Genomic DNA, 24,759 nt, shown 5'->3' with positions numbered 1-24,759 from the left:
TACATTTTATGCATTTTCTTTTCTACTTTAGTATATATTTTTATTTTTTTAGATATATATATATATATATATATATATTTTTTTATTATCAGTTTTATTAATTATATATATATTTACAATTTTTTTTATTTTTTATATATATATATATTTATTTATTTTATTTATATATATTTTTCTTCTTTTTCTTTATTTTTTTATATTTTTTTACTTACTATTTTATCTTTGCTTTCTTTATCTTATCTTTTATTTAATTTGTTTTTTCTTCATTTTAATTTAATTTATTTATTTATTTCTTACCTTTTTATCTAACATGGTTTTTTGACCTTCTTAAGGTCACACCTTTAAAAGTATCTAAGGTAAGTAATTATGATCGTATTTTTTACCTTTTAATTTTAAATTACAATTTTCTTAATTTAAGACAACCGACAAATTAATTGGTACCGAAAGGGCGGTTCAAGGGTGCTAATCCTTCCTTGACCGTAACCGACTCCCGAACCCGACACATTTCTGGTAAAAACAGATCAGGTAAGATGGTCTCCGACCCACCTAAATTCGTTTTAAAGTGGTCGGTGGTGACTCCCAACCCAATTATTTTAAGTCGAAGCCCAATTTAGGGCCCACCCGAGAGACGGTTACGACAACAACATGATAAAAATCAAATTAAGTTTTCTTTTATTCGATTCTGTCTTCTTCTGCATGTTAGATCACATGCATCTTCTCTCTCCAGTTCATCGTATTTTTTCTCTACATAGCTCTTTATCTCTTTTATTTCACCCTTCATTTTCCCCCTTCATCCAAGTTTTTCTCAACCACCCCCGTAAGTTCACTCCTCAATTCCACAACCTCCTTGACCACTCCATCAATTTTTTCACCCGTCACCATCTTAAGCTCACCCCTCAACACCTCAACTTCTTTCACCACTCCATCTATTTTTCTTTCATTTCCCCCTTATGCCTCTCAAGCGTCTCTTCGACTCTTGATTGTCTTTGCAGAATATCAAAAATGAATTTTTTTATATCAGCCAATTCAGACATCAAAATGTCGAATTTACTATGTTTTTCCTGACCGTCATCCCCTTGACCGTTATCCCCTATAACCATCTCTTCTTCATTCTCCTCTGCCTCCACTGCGTCCTCTATCTCCTTGCCAATAACCTTCAAAATTAAATTACAATATTAAGATATTGATTATATTCTTAATATTATTTAATTACATTTATTACGCTTTCTTGCTTCCTCGGTCTATCCAACTTCGCCATCACTCTAACTACCTCTTCCTTCCCTCATGCACGGATGCGTGCCACTTTGGTTCTTTCATAAGCCGACACACAATCACAGCCCGACCAAAAATCGAACAGTGTAACCTGAATTTATAATAAAATTTATCATTTTATATAATAAATATACTATCATTTTATATAAAAAACAAAAACGTTCTTCAACTCATTTACCTCTAAGATTGCTATGCACCATTTGAGGTATCTTTGGCTGCCCTTTTTAAAGGTGATTATTGATTAAATCAATCTCGAATGGACATATTCATCCCAATTGAATTCACCCTTCAAGCCTTCATCGCAAATGAGCTTCATATAGTCCTTGTTCGTTGACGTATCACCCGTTGGACAAAGAAAGATCTCGACAAGGTACAATAGAACTCGAGCCTTCAGGTCATCCCCCCGTAAGATCCACTTTTGATTTCCTCTTCAAGTTCAACATATGTCACCTTCTGCTTCAAACTATATTTGGAGGCAAGTGCTTTCCAGTTCTTACTCTTAGAGACTTCTACAACACTTTTGCCTTCATTTCATACCCCCAAGACGGTTGCAGTACATGGGATCCCCAGAGGAAATGAATAATCACCATATTTAGCAATACATTGTTCGATATCAAATTGCTCTATCAATGATCGACACAATTCCCTCCAAATAGGTCGACCCCTTACTCCTACCAACGATCCAAACCCATTCTTTCCAGCACATTCAATTGAGTCTCCTCCTTAAGGTGTTTAATTAATGAATTCACCCTTTTAATGTTGCACCTTGTCGACACTTCCTACATTTTTTTAACAATATATAATGTTATTGTTCTTATATATTTTGTATCAACGTATTTACAAGTTTAATGAATACCTTATTTTCATGTGTTTTCCTCCATTCTTTGTATTCTTCACTATTCATCTTTGACTGTGCGATGTAAGGTTCCTTCTCAGCATCACTCATCGAATTACATTTCTCCAACACATCATTTCTCACATAATATTAAGCATAAACATTTCTTAATCAATACATTAACGCTAAATAATACTCAATGTCAATTTCAATTTACATACCGAACTGAGCATTCAATCATACTGTCAACATTTAAAATTTGTAATCAATTTAAAGTTCTTAAATACTTTAATCCAATTACCATTTCAACAATAATAACAAAAAAACATCGATACTTACTAGAAGTACATATATCCACCATTTGGTTGCTTTCGAATCTCGGCCTCAATTTCAAAGTCATCTTCGCCACCAACAATTCCAAGATCATTTGACTTCATTTTTCCTTCATATATCAGTTTACGCAAATCAAATCAAATACTGGTTACATATACTTACTCAATATACAAATATCGATAACTACTCTTGTAGTGAAACAGTTTCCTTCAAAAGAATTTGAATGGCCACTACAACAAGTGTCAGCACATTTATACAATCTACAATATCATTTTCTACCTAATATTATAAACAGGTATTCATATTTATTTTCTACCTATAATATTATAATCAGTCTCAGATCCTTCTTGGCTTCGATTCGAAATCCCCAAACTAAACCCAAAAACCTTAATCCCTATTCCATTCAAACGAATGGGAACACTCAATACTCCAAGTATCGACACATTTATACAATCTATATTATCATTTTCTACCTATAATATTTAATAAAAGTATCGATATTTATATTTTACCTAGAATATCACTTTCTACCCGTAATCGGTCCCAAATGCTTCTTTACTCCAAAACTCCAAACAACACATAAAAACCCTATTTCTGATTACTGTAATAATAAAAAACTAAGGTTTCGACAACATACTTTTTCGATTCGACTGCAGCAACAAACAAACAAACTTCGCTTTAGAAACACCTTCTGAAATGCAGTAACAATTACACTTCGATTTAAAAACTCGTTTGTTCTATCTATTTTTCAGAGGATATTTAGCGATGCTCTTTATATTTTCACCAGATATATTATTTATATTTAATCGATACAACTACCCAAGTGTCGATACTTTTATGTCAGGTGTCGATACTTTCGATAGGATAATTACCTATTTCTTTGAAAGTATCGATAATTTATTACGCGTACATATTAAAGTATTAACTCTTTCAATATATCTGGTAGCGTTTTACCGGTTTTGTCATTTCGAGACTGGTTTTGTCATATTTTTACCTGTTATATCATTATGGATCGATACATTTTTATAAAGTATCGATACTTTATAGACACTATTACTACTTCTCTTTTAAATTCTCAAAGTGTCGATACTTATATTAAAGTATCAACACTTTCAATATATCTGGTAGCGCTTTACCGGTTTTGTATTTTCAAGACGGTTTTGTCCTATTTTTACCTGTTATATTGTTATGGATCAATACATTTTTATAAAGTATCGACACTTTATAGGCGCTATTAATGCTTCTCTTTTAAATTCCAAAGTGTCGATACTTATTTCAATCTAATCGATACTTTCAACATATCCGGTAGCGTTTTACCGGTTTTGTCATAATTAAACCGGTTTTGTCATAATTAAACCGGTTTTGTCATATTTTTACCTGTTATATTGATATGGATCGATACATTTTTTATTTGGATCGACACAAACCGACAAGCTAAGTTTACCGGTTACCATAGGTTTTAATATTTCTTCATGATTTACACATACTACATTATTATTACTCAACATTTCCGGTAGCGCTAAACCGAAATTGTTAATTATCTTTTAATATATTCGGTAACGCCGTATATTAACCGTATATTAGCCCGCCTTTTTAAGACAACCCATTAAAACATGACACAGTTCCAAAACTCACGACTATTCATTTAAAGCTTAGGTTGCTGGAAATTAATTAAACAAATGGCTGTAATGCAATTGGGTAAGACTGAAATAATCAAATCCACAGGACTTTTGGTCATTCCATTAAAACTAGCAGAATTGAAGATTAATGTCAATCAACAAACAGTTGTGTATAGCTTTATTTGTTTATTGTACAATTCAATATGAATATTTTGGAATTTTGGTAGCATTATTCTTAATAGGTTTAGTATAAAAATAAATGTTTATTTTTTTTCAATTAGGTGAATTATTTTTCGATCAATTTAAGTATCTAACGTTTTTAACATTATTTTTAGGTGTCTGAACCGTCACGACCGTTACTGTCGTTAAATGACACGTGTTGTCTTTACACAATTTTAAATATTTTATTTAAATTAAAAACTTAAAATTATTATTTTTTAAGGAAAAACTCAAAATTTTATAAAACTACAATAAAACCTCAAAAATCTTATAAAACTCTTATTTCAATTTATTACCACCATCGGCTGCCATCGACGTTGTTGGGTTGCCCTCCCCTTTCCCCTTCCCCTTCCCCATTTCCCTGTGCAAATCAGAAAAAAAAATCAATCCTAGTTCAGGGGCTTGCAGGCAGCATTATTTCTGGCCCCAATTTCATCCCATAAAAAGATGAAACTCATCATCATAATCGCAAATTAATCTAATAAGTTTGATATTAGGGATGCATATTTAAGGGTTAAAGCTAGGACTTTAAGTTTAGGAAGTTGTGGATTTAGGAAACTGGAATGACGGCAAAAAAAAAAAGGTGATAGTAGAGATATGATGACGAGTAGATGACCATTCGATGATGAAGAAGGTAACTAGGGATGGCCGACAATGGTTGATATGAGAATGAAGTGAAGAATTTTAGAGAATTTTTTTGTAATTTCAAAATATTTGGATTATTTTTTAAAATATATATTTTTAAAAGTATAAACATAATACGTGTCACTTAATAGTTTTTATTTTTTCAACAACCATCATGACATGTGTTTAAAAGTATAACGTTAAAAATGTTATGCATATATTTTTAACGAAAAGTTCTAAACACCTAAAATTAACTTTTTTAGACATTTATTTTAACATTAAGTTTTTCTTTTTTTTTCTTTTTACATTTAAGTGAAAAACTTCCATGTAAAAATGTGTTTTAGAATCAAATAATATAAATGGGATATTAATAGGAATTTATACGAATGTATTAATTTTATGTATGAATCTCAAATGATAATTTTTAATTATTTTGTAATATATTCAAACTCTTTACGACATGTAACAAATGACAAAAAAAGAAACGAAAAGAAAATGTATAATGTATATTTGTTTTACATAAAATGAATTTTAAAAAATACTTTCAGAAATATCTATCAAACAACCAAAAATATTGTATCGTCTAAATATAAAAAAATCAAAAAGTTAAAAATATAATTTATTTTTCAAAAAAATATTTTTTTGAATCCCACATTCTCTTACTCTTGTAAGCCCGCAATGCCACAACCCTTCACATAAAGAATAAATGTCCAAAGAAGACGTAAAACAGTTTCCATGGCCAGTTTTAACCACCTTGATTTCAAGGAGCTTTTCAAAATAAAGAATCAGGTAGAGAAAAAATCATAACACTTTCATTCACAGCTTAAGAGTTCGGTTTGGAAAAGGGGAGGAAGCAAAAATAAAACTTGTATTTTAGAGAACCATAAATATAATATATGTTCAACAACTATGCAGGTACTACCTCAGGTTCCAAGGGTGTTGAACCATTATCTTATGTAGTTGATTCTTTGTCTTCTTGGAACCCTTGTTTAAACCTATCATAGTTTGTGGGCTCAGCCGACTTAAATGGTCGTTCCCCCAGTATCCGGACCAAATCCTCTTGGTGAAGGACCTCTTTCTCTAGAAGCAATTCCGCAATCTGAGCAACATGCTCCTTGTGCTCCTCTATCACCTGCACCGTCCGCTCATACGCCTTACCCACCCACTCTGACTTCGCTGTCGATAATTGCAGCAGTCTTGCTGCTATATGGCTTGGACATCTCAAATGCATCATCCCTTTGAGGGAAAGAAAGAAGACCAACCTTGTCACTGAAACCATAGACTGCCACCTGGGCATATGTCATCTTGGTTACTTTCTCCAAGTCATTTTGAGCTCCTGTTGATATCTTCCCCAACAAAACCTAATCCCCATAAAAGATGCATGCAATGGTTAAAAATCTAACATGCAACACAGTAATATCAATGGTACTGAAAAAGTGCAAAATGTTACAGCCCAGAGTCATGTTGGCTTTATTCTTTCTACCTAAACCAAGAAAAGCAGTTGTGAGGCATATATATCATCTAGGATTTCATCTCAACTTGATATACAAGCATACCAGACACTTGGTCCAATCAGTATATCAAAACAGAACCCAAAAACATGATGTGCATACATGCACGAAAGATGTTGTCAAATACACGTACTTGAAATACAAGCTATCAAACCTAGAATACCAGTCAACTTGTTATGAAATTTCTGCACGATTAGCTCTCACATTGCAACAGAATTTCTCTTGGAACCCAGAGGCAAGCCTAGATATTCTGCTGGAAAATTACCCACTGAGCAGCTAATTTCCTTAGACCAATCAGCTAGCACATCCTCCTCAACATTGATCCCAAAAATTCTGCTCTTGACTAGATTAATCTTCAACCCCGCCAATAACTCATAAATCAAAAGCACCCTTCTGACATTCTTCAAATCCCGAATTGAAGCTTTTGAAAAAAATAATAAGGTCATCCACAAATTGTAGATGCGATAGCTTGAAGGAATGATCTTGAACTCCTAACTCGAAACCCGAAAACAGTCCCATATCTACTGCTTTAGTTAACAACAAATGGAGCAATTCACCACCCAAATTAAACAGCAAGGGGGATAACGAACAGCCCTGTCTAAGACCTCTTTTGTATGAATTTTCTCCGTAGAGTCCCATTCACTAGAACCGAAATAGAAGCTGTTGACATACATTGATACATCCAAGAACGCCATTTTTCTCCAAACCCCATTTTACCCATTATTTTCAACAATACCAACCAGTCAACTGAGTCATAGGCTCTCTTAAAATCCACCTTGAAGACCACCCCCTTCAACCCTTTCTTCCTCCAAAAGTCGATTCCTTCATTTTCTATAAAGGAGCAGTCAAGTATGTTCCTCCCTTGAATAAATGCAAATTGAGAAGTACTAATTATTTCATTGATGCACGAACTGAACCTTCTAGCTAAGACCTTTGACAAAATTTTATATAGCCCTCCCACAAGGCTAATTGGCCTAAAATCCCCCATCCCCTTTGGGTTATCCTTCTTAGGAATAAGGGAAATGAAGGAATGATTCACCTCTAAGTCCCACTGCTTACCCTCAAAAAAATCCTTAAAAAACAACATAATATATCTTTCAAAGTAGTCCAGAATTTCTTTAAAAACTCTAAATTCAGACCATCCGGGCCATGAGCTTTGTTGCTATCCGAGTTAGCAATTGCTCCCCAAACTTCCTCTTCCTAAAATGGTTTCTCAAGTGCTAAACTCTGACCTTCCGATAATTTTAGAAATTCCAGATTTAATTCCTCAGCCTCCAAAGAATTATTCTGAGTAAACAGACCATTGAAAAACTCCACCACTGAATCTCTAATTAAGTTAGGATCTTCTATGACTTCATTACCCACTCTAAGGGACTTAATACCATTTTTCCTCCCTCTAACTGTAGCACTATGATGGAAAAATCCGGTGTTCTTATCTCCCTCCAATCTCCATTTCAGTCTCGATTTTTGCAACCAAATCGATTCTTCTTTCTTATGAAGCTCCCATAATTCTTTCTTTGCTTCAATTATTGATTTCATTGTCACCGAGGGAAGGCCTTGCTGCATTTCCAATTCCATGTCCTGAATTCGTTTCTCCAACAATTTAATTTTTCCGGGCAGCTCTAAATAACCCTTCCCAGACCATCTCTTTACCACATGAACCCAAAATGACCTAAATCCAAAATGACCCAAAGAAGTTAAATCCAATTGACCTGATAAAAAACCAACTCAACCCACCCAGTCGACAAGTTTACCTGATACTAAAGGCTTATGTTTCAATCAAGGAATAGAAAGTGTTTATGAGCCAGGCCAAGTCAAGTTCAGACCAAGCCCATATTATTATTTAATGTCTAAAATTTCTGTTATTTTATCTAATATATTATTAAATTATTTCATTTACTACCATATATATATTAATTAAAATTCTAAAGTACATAAAAAACATAATTTTAGTATTCCACTAGAATATAATATATTATTTCACATAATATAAATTACATAATATATAAAAGAAAAGTAAATTAACATACTAAAAACTTAAAAACAGGCTTTCCAGCCAACCCATATTTTAATCAGGCCATTTTTACCAAAACCATTTTCTGGGCCTAGCATTTTTGTCCATACCCTCCCAAACATTGGTTGGGCCTTCAGGCTTGGATGAGTAAGCCTGGACCTTAAACAGATCTACCTAGGATTAAATGTTCAAGCACTGAATAGGCCTTGATTCAAGTTAGAATGTTAGATACAAGAAGAATATGATGTTCTCTGAATTCAGATCTCTATGTTCTAAAGAAGTCTATGTTTTCTAATTCAGAAATATATTTAGATAGAAGAAAAGCATGAGAAGGTGCTCTGAAATTTCACCTGCTCAGCAGCTCGACCACCTAGTGTCATTCAAGTCACATCAAACAGCTGCTCTTTAGCCATCAGAAGATTCTCATTAGGAACATACTGAGCAAATCCCAGTGCTGCAGTACCACGGGGAACAATTGTTACTTTAAGCAATGGCTCTGCATGTTCCAAGAACCAACCAGCAACAGCATGGCCAGATTCATGGTAAGCAACAGTTCGCCTTTCTAACTTGCTTATAACCTGCATAACAGAACAAAAATGCAACATAAGATAAAGCTTTACCGCATACTAGAAGTTGGAACAAGTCAGAAGTGAAAACGGATGGATCATAGATCTTTGAGACACTACTTAAACTGGAGAATGGAGACCAAACAGAGAATAAGTAATAAAAAATTAATTTTATATCTGAAAAAACAGATTTAGACATTTAAATTCAAATCACTCATCTACATGCTCAATTACATCTCTAGTATCATAACCAACCACATATTGAATAGAATTTCAATATTATAACGCAGTGTATTAGTAAACAAAGGAAGCAGATGACGAGGAAGAACATACCTTGTTCTTCTTTTCTAAACCACCTATTTCTCTGTCTATAGCTGCCTCAAAATGTTCCATGGTTATCACCACACTTTCATTCCTTGCAGCAATCAATGCTGCTTCATTGCAGACATTTGCAATGTCAGCTCCAGCAAAACCAGGGGTTAGGGCAGCAAGTCGCTGAGAGTAATATGATGGCTCATTATCAAGTTTTAGTTTCTTCAAGTATATTTGGAAGATTTGGTCACGACCCTTGATGTCGGGTTTGTCAATTGTAATTTGACGGTCGAACCGTCCAGGTCTTAATAGGGCTCTGTCTAAAATATCAGGCCTATTTGTTCCAGCAAGCACAACAACTCCAGAAGTCGTTCCAAATCCATCCATTTCTACAAGCAACTGATTAAGAGTACTTTCACGCTCATCATTGCCACCAGAAAAGCCTCCACGACCCCTTGCTCTACCTATTGCATCAATCTAATCAATAAATACGATACTAGGAGCACATTGCCTTGCCTCCTGAAATAAGCTTCTGACTCTTGATGGCCCAACTCCAACAAACATTTCCATAAAATCTGATCCAGACATAGAGAGGAAAGGCACACCAGATTCACCAGCAGTTGCCTTCGCAAGAAGTGTTTTCCCTGTGCCAGGAGGACCAACAAGAAGAGCACCTTTGGGAATTTTAGCTCCTAATTCCTCATATTTCTTTGGGTTCTTTAAGAAGTGCACAAACTCCATAATTTCTTGCTTTGCCTCATCACAACCAGCAGCATCTTTAAAAAAGACCCGAGATAGCAAGTAAACCATTGCAGGAATTATCACAATGTTGACTGTTTAACACATTTTGTACATGAGTGTGACAACAGCAATATAAAGTTCCAAAGAAAACTTCTAAAGATGATTTACCTTGTCTTTTGCATTCTTGTCCATTTTGGTAATCTGAACCTTGCCAATATTGAATATTCCACGACCACCTCGGCCACCAGGACCACCAACTCCAAATCCACTTTGCACTTTTCTCCCCATAAACCATATGGACCCTAAGATTAAGAGTGTGGGTCCAAAGAGCATCAACTCTTGGAACCAGTTCACTTCACTTACATAGGTTACTGGAACATGATTATGAGGATCTATCCCCAATGCTTCTTGGGCTTCCTCTAGCTTCTCCTCGAAAGATTCAACATTCCCTATGTTAAAGTAGTACTTGTATTGACTTGTCTTTGTTCGGGAAGGGCCACCATTCGTCGGAGTTTCTACAGCATCATCAGTTGTTTGATTTACATAGCGTGGTGAGCTCCTCACATACACTTTTGCAACTGATTTATTTGAAACAACAATTTTTTCCACCAAGCCAGGTTCCAGTAATTTGTTTTTGAACTCTTGGAAACTAATCTGAATAACACACCAAACAACTTAAAGAAAAGAACTGAAAAGAGAGAGAGAGAACTGGAAATTAAAACAGTTGCAAGGGAGAGGAAGAAAACAAAACAAAATCTCTTTTTTTTCTCGGGGATGCAAAATCATATAGAAGCTTAAACCTAGCATCAGGCATATAATTTTTTTCCACCTCATAGAGGTTCCATGTTTTCCCAGTTAGCCCACACACAAAAGGCATCAACTTCTACAGACTGTTCCCGGTTCTGGTTTCACCCACTTTGTTTAATTGAACTTAGTTTTCTTAATGGGTATTACATTCTTGAATATAAGTGAAACGTAGATATAAAGGGGTCAGACTAAGCCCAAAAAGTTGGGCTAAGACCAACTGGAACAAGAACCATGAAGATTATCAGTTTCACTAGTGGGAGAAAGACAAGTTCAGAAAGCCAATACACTATATCCTTCGATATACTAACTCATCTAACTTCATGTTTAGTAACAGCAAGAACAATAAAGGATAGCTCAAGTTTTAGCATGCCACAAAAAGTTAACATCAAGGTGGTGCCTTGTAACAAACAATAGATTGTCTAAGAATCAATCTAACCAGTTCTGAAAAATAAAGGTAAAGACGGAAAAACTTGTTCCGAATAAATCGTATTTATTTCTGCTGAATATGGCTGACTTAAATAGAGTCTACAATGTAACAACTTTACATAAAAAGATGCATAAAATTAGCAACAAAATAAAAATGATTCTATCTAATTAAAAATGATTCTATCTAATAACTAATAGAATAAAAAGCTGATTCTATCTAATTAAAAATGATCCTATCTAATAACTAATAGAATAAAAACTGATTCTATCTAATTAAAACTGATCATATCTAATATTTAATTTAGATATTCTCGACACACCCCCTCAAGCTGGAGAATAGATATCGATCATTCCCATCTTGGACAGAAATCCTTCGAACATCGTAGTAAACAGTCCCTTGGTGAGAACATCGGCGAGCTGCTCTGATGATGGAACAAACGGTATGCAGATATCGCCATTTTCCAGCCTCTCCTTGATGAAATGTCGATCTATTTCGACATGTTTGGTCCTGTCATGCTGTACAGGATTCTGAGCAATACTGATTGCCGATTTGTTGTCGCAATACAACTTCATCGGTTTATCTCCTTCAACCTTCAGCTCCTCCAAGATCCTCTTAAGCCATAACAAATCACATACTCCTTGCGCCATGGCTCTGAACTCGGCCTCCGCACTGCTTCTAGAGACAACTGGTTGCTTCTTGCTCCTCCAAGTAACTAAGTTGCCCCAGACAAAGGAGCAATAACCGGTAGTAGATCTTCTGTCTGTAGAACTTCCGCCCCAATCAGCATCAGTGAAGATCTCCACTCTTCGACTTCCATTCTTCGAAAATATGATTCCTTTACCAGGACTCCCTTTCAAGTAATGAAGAATCCGGTAAACAGCCTTGGAGTGTTTTTCTGAGGGACAATGCATAAACTGACTAACCAAACTCACAGCAAATGCAATATCTGGTCTCGTATGAGCTAAATAAATCAGTTTCCCCACCAGCTTCTGATACCGATTCTTGTCCACAGGCTTAACACCATCTTCTTTTTCGAGTTTTTGATTCGGATCAATAGGAGTCGCCACTGGTTTACATCCGAGTAATCCAGTCTCTTTCAAGATATCGAGGACATATTTCCTTTGCGAGATAATTATACCTTTTGAGGATCTAGCCACCTCCATTCCAAGGAAATATTTGAGTTGTCCTAGATCCTTGACTTCAAACTGGTTGGATAAGAAGTTCTTCAACGACTCCAACTCTACTGTGTCATCTCCTGTCATAACAATGTCATCTATATACACAATTAAAATAGCAATTTTACATGATTGTGTTTGTAGAACATAGTATGATCAGACTGGGCCTGAGTGTAACCATGTTGTTTCACAGCTCTCGTGAATCTCTCGAATCAGGCTCTCGGAGATTGTTTCAATCCATAAATGGATTTCTTTAGCTTGCAGACCCTGCCATCCTTCTTCAATTCATCAAAGCCTGGAGGAACTTCCATAAACACCTCTTCCTCTAGCTCACCGTTTAGGAACGCATTCTTCACATCAAACTGTCTGAGAGTCCAATCCAGATTGGCGGCTAGTGAGAGTAGGACACGTACGGTGTTTAGTTTGGCCACAGGTGCGAAGGTCTCCTCGTAGTCAAGGCCGTATGTCTGAGTGAAGCCTCGTGCTACGAGTCTTGCCTTGTATCTCTCGACCGAGCCATCTGCATGGTATTTGATGGTGAACACCCACTTGCTGCCTACAGATCGTTTCCCCTCAGGTAAAGGAGTTAGATCCCACGTGTCATTCTTCTTCAGGGCCTTTAACTCCTCAAAAACTGCCTCTCTCCATCTCGGAACTTCTAGAGCTTCATGTATCGACTTAGGTAGTGCATCATCCATAATCCTGGTGGAAAAAGCTTTGAAATCTGGAGAGAGTTTATTATAAGATAAGAAATTGGATATTGGATGTTTTGTGGTACATGATCTAACACCTTTGCGCAAGGCTATGGGTTCAAAGAATTCTGTAGAAGGCTCTAAATTTGGAGAAGAAATAGGAGAAAGAGAAGTCGTACCTTGGACCATAGTCGAGTCCGATGGTTGGCATACCTTGGGGGCGGTGGAACATTACTTGGTCGAGTCATCCGTCTAGAATAAACACGAAGTTCAGTAGGTGGTTCCAAGTTGGTTTCTACCGAGTCTCACGAGGTTGTGAATTTATAGGTTGTGAAATCCTAGGATTAGTTACGGAAATATGAATTGGTTCCACTGAGCTATTTACAACCGATTTTGGCAAGGATGTTTGTTCCCAAAAACTCATTTCAGAGTCATTCTCCCCCGGAAGAGAATTTTTGTCAAAAAAAGGTTGTTTTTCAAAAAACGTGACATCCATACTCACATAATACTTCCCAGATTTAGGATCAAAGCATTTATACCCCTTTTTGTGTTAGTGAAAAACCTAGAAATATGCATTTATGTGCTCAGGGATCGAGTTTTCCTCTATTTTGGCCGTGTATATGAACAAAAGCAATGCAACCAAAAATTTTAGGTGTTAAATCAGTGAAAGATCTATTTTCAGGAAGCATATTCTTTAGAGCTTGCAAAGGAGTAATATAGTTAAGAACTCTTGTAGGCATTCGATTTATCAAATAAGACGCTGTTAAGAGTGCTTCATTCCAAAAACGATTAGGAACATTCATAGCAAACAGTAAAGCCCTAGTCACCTCTAATAAATGCCTATTTTTTCTTTCAGCAACTCCATTTTGTTGGGGAGTATCAACGCAAGAACTGTGATGAATAATTCCTTTTTGTTTCAAAAAATCACCTAAGATTACATTAAAATGTTCTCGACCATTATCGGTTCTAAGAACTTGAATATTTGCTTGAAACTGAGTATTGATCAATGAGTGAAAATTTTTGAAAACACTTGCTGCCTCGGATTTTTCTTTTAGTAAATAAATCCACGTGACTCTAGTGTGATCATCAATGAATGTGATGAACCATCTAGATCCTGAGGCTGTTTTTACTCGTGAAGGGCCCCAAATATCACTATGCACAAGAGAAAAAGGTTTTGATGGCATATACTTTAAAGATGGATAAACAGATCTATGATGTTTTGCCAATTCACAAGATTCACACTGAAAAGAAAAACCGTCCTTTTTTTTTTTTGAAAAGATTTGGAAACAAATATTTCAAGTAATTAAAACTAGGATGGCCTAACCTATAATGCCACAACATTATTTCATTCTCACAAGACAAGGTAGTAAAGCATCTCGGTTTCTTAACTTGTTTATCTGAAGGATTGTCCGTGACCAAGTGATAGAGTCCATCAACCTCCTTAGCATTGCCAATCATCTTCCCCGAACAAGGGTCCTGAAATTCAAATCCAGCAAATGTTATTGTAGCAATGCATTTGCAATCATGAATAATACGATTAACAGATATGAGATTGTAAGAGAGCTTTGGGACATGTAGGACATTTAGTAATGTGAGAGATGGAGAAATAATGATAGAGCCTTTTCCAACTATAGAGGTTAGGGAGCCATCAGCAATTTTTACCTTCATATTACCAGATAAAGGAAAATAAGATGAGAATATGGAGGAATTACCGGTCATGTGATCTGTTGCCCTTGCATCTATGATCCAAGGGTTTGATTTAGAACCGGCTATGAAAGCTGTAGGATATGTACCTTTCTGGGCTAATGATGAAGAGGCAATATAAGATGATGGGTTAGGAGTGTTGGATATGGAATGAGAACTCATTAGTTGATACAATTGCTCTAGCTGTTCTTTGCTGAAGGCAGACAGTTCTGAGGCAGGTTTCGGCTCTTCAGAAGCTTCTTCAGATGAGGCATGGAATCCCTTTGCATTACGAGAATTTCGATTGGCTGAAAAATTCTCGGCTGGCTTCCCGTGTAGCTTCCAACACTTGGCTTTAGTGTGTCCCGGCTTGTTGCAGTGCTCGCAGATTGGTCGATCTCTGTCGTTTTCGACAATCGTTGCGACGTGGTGGCTGACCCGAGAACAAGGCAGAAGACTCGGTGGGATTTGGTGAGTGGCCTCCAAGCATGACTGTCCGCCAGCTCTCCTCTCGTCTGACTTCGGAGAAGACTTCTCTTGTGCTTGGTAGTGGTTCACGACCAAGAATGCGCCCTCTGACTTCATCCAATTCCTTGTTAAGGCCGACAAGGAATTCGAAGACGCGTTCTTTTTCCACCATCTTCTGGAATAGAGCCCTGTCCTTAGCACAACTCCATTCGTAGTCGCTGAACATGTCAACCTCTTGCCACAAGGTCTTGAGTTCAGTGTCGTATTGAGTGACAGTTTTTTCTCCTTGTTTTAGCCTCCATAACCGAGTTTTTAGTTCAAACCATTGTCCTGCGTTCCCGAGATCAGAATAGGTCTCGTTCACAGCATTCCAAATGTCATGAGCAGTAGGTAGGAAGAGATAAGTTCTCCCTACACTCGGATCCATGGAATTTATGAGCCAAGACATAATCATCGAGTTTTCTGCCTCCCATCTTTCAGATTCTTCATCTTCTTCGGCAGGTTTCGTAGTGGTACCTGAGAGATAGCCGAATTTTCCACGGCCACGAATAAACAGTTTCACAGATTGTGACCACTGTAAGAAATTATTTCCATTCAACTTGTGAGAAGTGATGGATATGTTTTGGAAGGATTCAGTGTTTAGGGTGATTGAAGGTGAGCGAGTAGAACTCATAGAGTCGATACCAGAGGTATCATCGTAGGGTTTGGCCATTTTTGGCTCTGACACCATAAAGACGGAAAAACTTGTTCCGAATAAATCGTATTTATTTCTGCTGAATATGGCTGACTTAAATATAGTCTACAATGTAACAACTTTACATAAAAAGATGCATAAAATTAGCAACAAAATAAAAATGATTCTATCTAATTAAAAATGATCCTATCTAATAACTAATAGAATAAAAAGCTGATTTTTATCTAATTAAAAATGATCCTATCTAATAACTAATAGAATAAAAACTGATTCTATCTAATTAAAACTGATCATATTTAATATTTAATTTAGATATTCTCGACAAAAAGGAAAAACCAGCTAACCTCCTGCTGCTCATGAGGACCTGACATTGATGAGAAAGCAATCCCAACCAACAATAATGTGGTGACAATGTTCCTCAATCTTTGAATGTTCGGATAATTCCAAGGTTCACCAGCACTTGAATCCTCTGGAAAATCACATAAATATAAGCACGAATTAGTTAAACACATTAACCAAGAAACCTTCAATGTCGACAACATCTCGTAAATGTGATGTCACAAACATTAAGGGGAAAAAAATAATAGTAACATGCACTTTTAACAAAACTATAAATAAGTTGACATCGTTCACTAGTTTCAATATTTTAACTAAATCAAACGACTTTCCTACTCTCAAAGTTCTAATTGAGCACCGAAATTAGTATTATCTATCCTTAATCAATATATATATATATATAAAGACGTACCTTTGGATCCAGGTTTCTGTTCATTAGCCTTAGGAATATCTTTCTTGTTCTTGGGGAAGTAATTTTCATAATCTAAAACAATTCAATTCAAAATGAAATAAAAAAGGTGTATAGTTTATATAATAAGCACCAAAAAGAAAAGTGACGATCAGTAATTCACTCACTCCTTTTCTTAGGTCCTTCACTGCAGAAAAACCGCCTAATCCTAGGATTTGCGAGAATCGAATCCAAATTCGACAATCGCGTATTGGAAATAAGCTGTTTCCCAGCTCCAACTGGTGCCAACAAACCCCTAACAAACCCTAGACCTTGATTAACGCGTGGAATGCTTGGGACATTCGGTAAAAGCTTCCTTGACACACCATTCCATTTGTTACCAAAAAAAAATCAGAGCATTCATATCATTATAAAACGATAAAAAGGAAAGCATTACAAATTTTTAAAAAAATAGAGAAGGAAATATATGTATTACTACTGCTTGGAAATTGGAGCGATTTGAACGGTAAAGAGAGCGACCAATTTAGAGAAAATCATTGTGAAAGTATCAAAGATGCTCACATGAACCAAATCAAATAAGTTAGTTATTAAAGGATGAGTGTTTTTTTTTTTTTTTTGCAATTTGATTTTGATTTTTGTTGAGGTTAAAGGGAAGAGAAAAAGAAGGAGATGGGAGATTTTGTTTTAGCAGAGGTGCTGGATCTTTGAACTACCTACTTTTATGACTCAATTTACTGTTTTAGACTTATTGATTGAGACGTTTGCTAACTTCCAAGGCTTCTTTTGTCATTTCAAGTGTGAGTTGCATTTCAAGTGTGAGTTGCTTATCCACACCTCTTTGTTGGGATCCCCTAGAAATTGAATTGTATGATAATGGATCAAAATTTGGGCTTTTAAATCTACTGCATAACATTAAAATTATTCCATTTAGCTCTTAATGTTTTAATTTAGGATAAAAAGATTATTAGTATTTGATTAAATAGTTATTTTGATCTTTATTCTTTTATTCTAAAGTGTTTTGACCTGTTAACATTTCATTTTAGGATTAAAAAGTATTTATTTTAGAACGTTATTCATTTGTTAACTAATAATTTTCATTCATAGAATGAGTTTTTTGCTCTAAAATGAAATGTTAGGAGCCAAAATAACTACTACGGTAAATGTTGGAAGTTAATTTTGATATTATACCTAAATCTACCTTAGATTGGTCAAACTTAAAACATAGAAGTGTTTAAAATCAAATATCAAATATTAAATATTAGATATAATTAGATTGTTTGATATTTAAATTTTAAAGGATAATATAGTTGCACGTTTTTACATCTTCTGGGTGAACTGTACATTTGGTCCTTTCGCTCTTGTTTGTATTTCAATTAAGTCCAATTTTGCATTATTTTTTTGCTAATTATCATTTTAGTTTTCAGTTTCTTTAAATTTAGTCTAGGATGTTAATTGTTCATTATTAATCATTATTATTATTACTTTTATTAACATTTTTTTTGTATTTCATTTATTTCCAAAAGACATGCATCACAGAAAAAGTTCTTTTTCAAAAAATATTATCATCTTGTTATATTATTTAAAGTAATTAGATTGCAAACTTTTGAAATATTATAATAAAATAATACAATTTTTTATATCAATTAAATTCGCTTTATTTTTCAAATTACATCCATCCAAGATATCTTAAATTCAAATTCAAATTTATATTTTTTAAAAATTAAGACAACATATAATTTCGAAAAGAATATTACTTTTGAACATCATATGGTGCTTTAACCTTACCCATTCATAACCCATTTTTTAATATTATTTTACTTTAATTTTAAACAAACCTCAAACTATTTGTTTTCAATTTTTTGTCAATATTCTTTTCATAAAAAGAATAAGGATATCTATTTGTACATAATCCAAAAGCAATCACATATAAAATTGTAAAAAACGTACATAATTTTTAAGAAAAAAATTCAAATAAAAAACTAATTTCAACCGATGTGGTAAATTTTGAAAGAATTGCTTGATTGGGTCAAGTTTTATCACAACTATCAACATACAAAATTTTAATTTATATACATTCCCGAGACATTGTGAGTTACACTGATGACCACAGTTTTTTTTTGTTTTTTATTTATTTTGAATAGTATAAAATAATTACAACTATTCATAATTTTTCTTAGTCATTGATAATACATACCCTACAAACACAATTATTCGAACCCGGGACAACAACTCCCTTCTACCACAATTCAAATCTTGGCCCTCATATTTATAATGATTAAACAAATCAAAAAACAAAAAATCAATCACATGATTAGCTTCATTTTTATCAAAACACCTATTTCCTGTAACTATGAGACACATATATGAAGATACAACCTCCAATAGTAATAACTTCCTCCACAAACACTCAAGTTCAAACAATATGGCTAATCAGTTCCAAGTAGCATAGCTAATTATGAGATAAAGACATTAGACAACTAAACCTCTTTGCCCTCTATAGAGTTATATGGGTACTGAGAGCTGGGGATGAAATAAAGAGATAAAAGAGGAAGAAGAAGAGTGTTCGTATTGAGTTAAACGGAAAAAGCCAAGCACCTCACAGAAACTTTTAGTTGTGTTTTAGAGTTAAAAAGGATGTTACAGTTTCTTTTACATGATTGATACATTTTGTTGTCTTGATTTTGCACAATGATGCCCTCTTTATGGACAAGGTGTCAAATTAAAAAACCTACCAGTAAACCACCTACACACCATATGCTCAAAAAGGGGTAAGAGTTAAGAGGGGGAAAAAAGTAACACCCCACCAATCCTATTGCTAATTTGACTGCTTTGCTTGGTTAATTGGCAACTTACAAGGTACCTTTTCACATCCTCGATGATTATCGCTCATAGCAATGGTTTCAAGACTTACTTGAGCCAAAAAGTGATGGCCTTTTCCTACTTCCTTTTTCTTTTCTTTTCCATGGAGTTTCAGAAGGTGACAGCATACGTTCTAGGATAACTCAAAAGAGAACAACCAGATGTGATCACAAGGTAAGAATTTATCGATCCCTCAAGCATCGAAAAACTCGTTATTGCCAAGTCAATGTAGAAAAAAATGAAATTGAAACTTCATTTTAATGTTGATGAAGCAGATATTTTTATCATAAGCTGTTCGAAATCGAAGACCATTACCCATGTGTCTTGATAAGGGGCACATCCAGCATAGGATACTTGGGCCCAATACCTAAAACAAAAAGATGGCAACAGATGAAATATGAGCTATAACGATGTTCCAACCTTCTATAAATATAAATGAGAATGAAACAAGGCAAAAACTGAACCAAGTTAATTACGTTCAATCTAGTGTTGGTCTGCCTCAACCGACCTCGTAGATAATCAGATCAGCATAATAGGCAGGTTAATGATTGGCATATAGAGACTTCTTACAATAAAATAAGATGGAGGATATTTCAAACACCCAGAAGCTATAATCTAAGCTAACAGTAAAGAAGTCATGGTTTCTTAGAATTCATCAAGTCAAAAGTCCTAATTGCTCTGTCTTCTAAAATCCATCAATGCAACATCTTACGTCCATCAGCATGTAAAACGGAGAGGAGAAGATTCATTACTGGTTATTACCGTGGTTAGATTTTCAAAGGCACCAAGATCATATGGATGCTTATAGACATTCTCTCCTTTCTCTGCAAGCCACATAGCTCTCTCCCCTTCATGATATTGCCAATTTAAAAATAAAATTCTAGGAAATAAGTAAAAGGATTGTCCTAAATGCAAAAGTAAAGTGGATAAGCATAATACAATGTAAAATAAGCCTAATTAGCTCGATTGTGATCTTATTTTGCAAAATAAGGTAGATATGCTAGCCCAGGAGAACACTTAAAGCTACATTTAGGGGGACTAGCAACAGTCCAGAAATAACCTGAAAATGGAAAGTTATAGGCATATCATAGATATGGTAAACTCTAGCTCTAAAAGGTAGGTAATCATCAACGTTACATACGTGATTCTGAAGGAGTCTACACTTTGCTGCTTATCGTTATGGGAATCGTTAGTTAAGCTCCCCACAAGTAAAACCTGACATTTATGAGAAGAGAAGATATAAATGAGAAAAGGACCATGACATAAATCAATCCAAAGTAAGAAGCGGTACTTGGTGCAAGGCGATAAGTATGTATTAAAAGCATAAGAAAGAGCTTCCATAAATCAGAAAATGACAATTTCAAGACCAAAGGAGAAATAAATGTTATTTTGGCATGACATACCAGAGAATAGATGCAAGCAATCACGGCATATACAATGAAGACGAAGAAAACCTTGTAGTTGGCACGGCCAACACAATTATTTATCCAAATGCAATGGTGATCCTTGTAACCAAGAAGAGATCTTTTAGCGCATTATTATTGAGGACATTTGACATATGCACAAATATTAGAATAGATTGCACGTACCATTCTCAGAATGCATCTTTTGCAAACACGACAATGATGTGCACGAGGAGGCTTAAAACAAGAACACTTTTGGCAAAATCTCAAATTTCCTCCCTACAAAACATTCTGAACAAAGGTTATGATCTAGAAATAGATGAAACAAATAAAGCCACGCAATTAAAACACAGGTCTATTAACTTCCCAAATGCAATAAAATTTCATTGACCACGTTTATTCTTGATATTACAATGCTGGAAGCATATTCTCTACAAGAGTCAATCCAACTTACGAGGATTTAACGCCACTTACATGTGAATTTTGTCGCATTGTGATTATTTTGACTTACAAGTTTCGCACAAATCCTTAACAAGCATAAAAATCACAATCAATCTTTGAAAAGAAAACAAGATTCAAGCAAACAGGGAAACCCAACTTTTTTCGATTGTTCTGGTTCCAAGTCAAGTCAATATTAATATGTGAGATCAAACAAGACGCACAATCACGTCAATGTATGCTTTTAAGTTATCCATTTGACAATTATAATCTGACGGAAGACAACAAATATTCTCTGGATCGTAGCAATAAAAGTACTGGTAGTTCAGATAGAAATCAATGACTGCTGGAGCCTCACCATAACACAAATGATGCAGTGCCAAAATAACAGTCTCTGGTATAATTAATGAAATAATACATAACAGAATTCAACATGACTAAGACTGAACGTACAAACATGGCGTAGCGGCATTCTCTATACGTTGCTGCAATGAGGGCTTTCTACCATGCAGAGTATCAATCAAAGCCCTGACTACAGGGCAGCTAAAAGGCTTAGTTTTAAAATGCTTTCTTTCACACACTAACGGACCAATTGTTTTGACTCAAATTTCTGTATAGGCCATCTATTCATCACAGATTAGAATGTATTTCGACAATGCATTTTGCTCATCTCCTTATTTGGCTGCTTTTGACACAATATGAAGAATACATTCCTCCATTTGGGTAAATACACATCACAATTTTCCAAAATTCCAAAACTTTCACCAAATCTAAGCATGATCAGACCACCAAAGATTCTTTTTTTTTTCACCACATGCAAAATTCGCTAATCTGCTCCAACGCCAAAAAATGGCTAATTTACATGCAATAACCTTGAAAATGCCAAAAACACCAAAATTAATCTCTTCATTTCTAACAAACCCAAATTGGAGAAATTAGTGTTTTTTTATTCAAAACGTAAAACTTATCCAAACTATAACCAAAATAACAAAATCAATCTTTTGTGGTAATTCAGACAGGAAACATGAGCAACCTCAGCAGACAAAATCAAGCCTTTTGTCTGATTTTTAGCGTACATTGCGTTTGATCTCGTGGATAGGAACTTCGGGATCTTCAATGTCGGGCATGAAAGAAGATGGAACCCGACTCGGATCCGCGAAGATGGAAAAGGTGTAATTCAACACACACATGAAGGCAACAACGGTAAAAGCAACGGCGTTCATTATAACAGGATAGGTCATTAGACCAAGCCAGCGATCAATGAAAATGAAGACCGTGGAATAGTAAATAAAAACGATGGACGAGACAACTATTACAGAAAAGATGAAGCCTCGCTCCATGGTTTTTAGAAGCTTTTGTTTGAAAATGTTCGGACCAATCGGCGGGAACGCCGGCGTTACAAACGACGGCGTCTCCGGAGGGTGTATATAAATGGTGCGAAATGCGGTGCTGTTAAAAGTTCCCCCCTTCTATTTTACACGAATGCCCCTTTAATTTCTTCAGTTTTTCCAGATTGGCTCCTACTAAAATTTTACTTTATATTGAAATTTTGTTTAAAGAATGGGGACTTTCTGGGCGTTCGTTAGCAGGTATGATGGAATCTCAGTTTCTCCTCTTTTCTTCTAATTCTTGCTTTGTTTCTTGCTTTGTGGTGGCTTTCTGGTCTGTTTTTGCTGGGTTATCGTATGGAATCGGACTCCATTAACCTAGATTGGAAGAATTTGTTTGGGGCTCGAAGGATCAGTCACTGGATTTCTTTCCTCCTGAGCTGCGGGATGGTGTGGTCACTGTTAACCCCCCGTCTGAGGTGATCGATGAAGGAATTACGGATTGGAGCCACGCTTTGGTAGGGCAGTTTATTGGTTCTTCCCCGAGCTTTGGATCTATGCAGTGTATTATCGAAGTTATTTAGGGGAAACCGTCGCAAGTTAAGGTTAGTCTCGCAGGCCCTAATCTCTTCGTGTTTTCGTTCTTGGATGTCGGTTTAAGGGAGTGGGTTCTGGAAAATGGACCCTGGCATATACAGAACAAACCGTTAATTTTGAGGGATTGGACTCCTGGTATGAAGAAGCTTTCCTTCGATCTTTCACTCCTCCCGATTTGGGTACAGCTCTATAACGTTCCTTTAGAGCTTTACTCACAGAAGGGGCTTAGTTACATTGCTAATGCTCTAGGCAAGCCCTTATTCATGGATTCTATAACGGCTTCAAGACAGAGGCTCGAGTTTGCTAAGATTTGTGTTGAGATTGAAGCTGGAGCTATTATTCCTGAGTTTATTCAAGTTCTCTTAAAGAATGGATCTTATGTGAATGTTAGAGTTCTTGTGCCTTGGTTCCCTAGATGTTGCGCTTTATGTAAATCTTTTGGTCATCTTGCTAGCTCTTGTACTGAGGCTAGGCAACCTCCTCAGAAGCCTAAAGAGCTGCAAGTTTGGAGGAGGAAAGACAGTAATACCGTTGATTTTGTCTGTAATGATATTTTGACTGTAATTCCTGCTGTTACTTCGGGGACTTCTGAGGTTGCTAATACATCTAAGATGTCTAACTCAGTTTCTCCTCCTGGTAGTGCTAATAATTCTGAGGAATTGCAGATCAATACGGAACTACGGGTTGGAAAAGTTATGGAAACTTCAGTTCTGGCATTGCAAGAGGTTTGTGAGCCTAATTTGGAGGCTATTAGGGAGAATGACAGTGTAGATACTGGTGCTTTAGGTGCTAATCAACACCTGCTGGGAGCTGTCCATTCTGGGGAGTTCCCTTCTCTCCAGGACTCTCTCAAGAAAAAGGTAAAGGGCAGAAAGAAAGAAAATTTTGGCTCCTCAAGTAAAATGGAGGTTGTGGTTGATGCTCCTAGGAAAGTTCGTGAAGCTCGTGTTGCCTCTATGGGTGTGGCTGCTCTTCTCAATGAAATTAAATCTAAGAAGAAGGATCATCTTGAGAAGGCCAAGAGTTCAGTGGTTAATTTGGGCATTGGCAACTGTGCCCAGCAAATTCCAGCTTAATGATTGTTAGTTTCTGGAATGTAAGGGGGATCAACAACCCTCTTAAGCAGTTGAAGGTGTTAAGGAGGTTAAAATCTTATAGTGTTGATATTTTTTGTTTGATGGAATCGCGTATTAGGAGTTCTAATTCTGCTAGTTTCATTGCTGCTCTGTCTAGTGATTGGAATTTTGTGGAGAACTATAACTATGCTGAGGGGGGCAGATTGTGGGTCTTTTGGAGAAAACTTTGGTCTTTCTCTACTCTGAGATGTTGTGGCCAAGCTATTTCCATTATTGAGACTGTTGATGGCTATAACACAGCTATTACTGCTGTTTATGGTA

The 24,759-nt window shown here is 35.6% G+C and overlaps 1 protein-coding gene and 2 pseudogenes across 1 annotated transcript; 1 reads left to right on the top strand and 2 right to left on the bottom strand.

Annotated features, from left to right (window-relative positions):
- Positions 1–5,794: 5,794 nt before the first annotated feature.
- Positions 5,795–17,121, bottom strand: LOC120188257 (annotated as a pseudogene).
- A 2,479-nt stretch (positions 17,122–19,600) lies between these two features.
- LOC120188341 lies at positions 19,601–22,777 on the bottom strand (annotated as a pseudogene).
- A 220-nt stretch (positions 22,778–22,997) lies between these two features.
- On the top strand, positions 22,998–24,438 carry LOC120188249. The gene is made up of 3 exons (XM_039191735.1): positions 22,998–23,026; positions 23,148–23,244; positions 23,350–24,438. The coding sequence occupies exons 1-3, from the start codon at positions 22,998–23,000 to the stop codon at positions 24,436–24,438; spliced, it is 1,215 nt and encodes a 404-aa protein (XP_039047666.1).
- The last annotated feature ends 321 nt before the right edge of the window (positions 24,439–24,759 follow it).

The sequence above is a fragment of the Hibiscus syriacus genome, unplaced genomic scaffold, assembly GCF_006381635.1.
Source record: "Hibiscus syriacus cultivar Baekdansim isolate YM2019G1 unplaced genomic scaffold, ASM638163v2 tig00004046_pilon, whole genome shotgun sequence".
Classification (NCBI taxonomy): domain Eukaryota; kingdom Viridiplantae; phylum Streptophyta; class Magnoliopsida; order Malvales; family Malvaceae; genus Hibiscus; species Hibiscus syriacus.
This window is presented reverse-complemented; position numbering and strand designations above follow the sequence as displayed.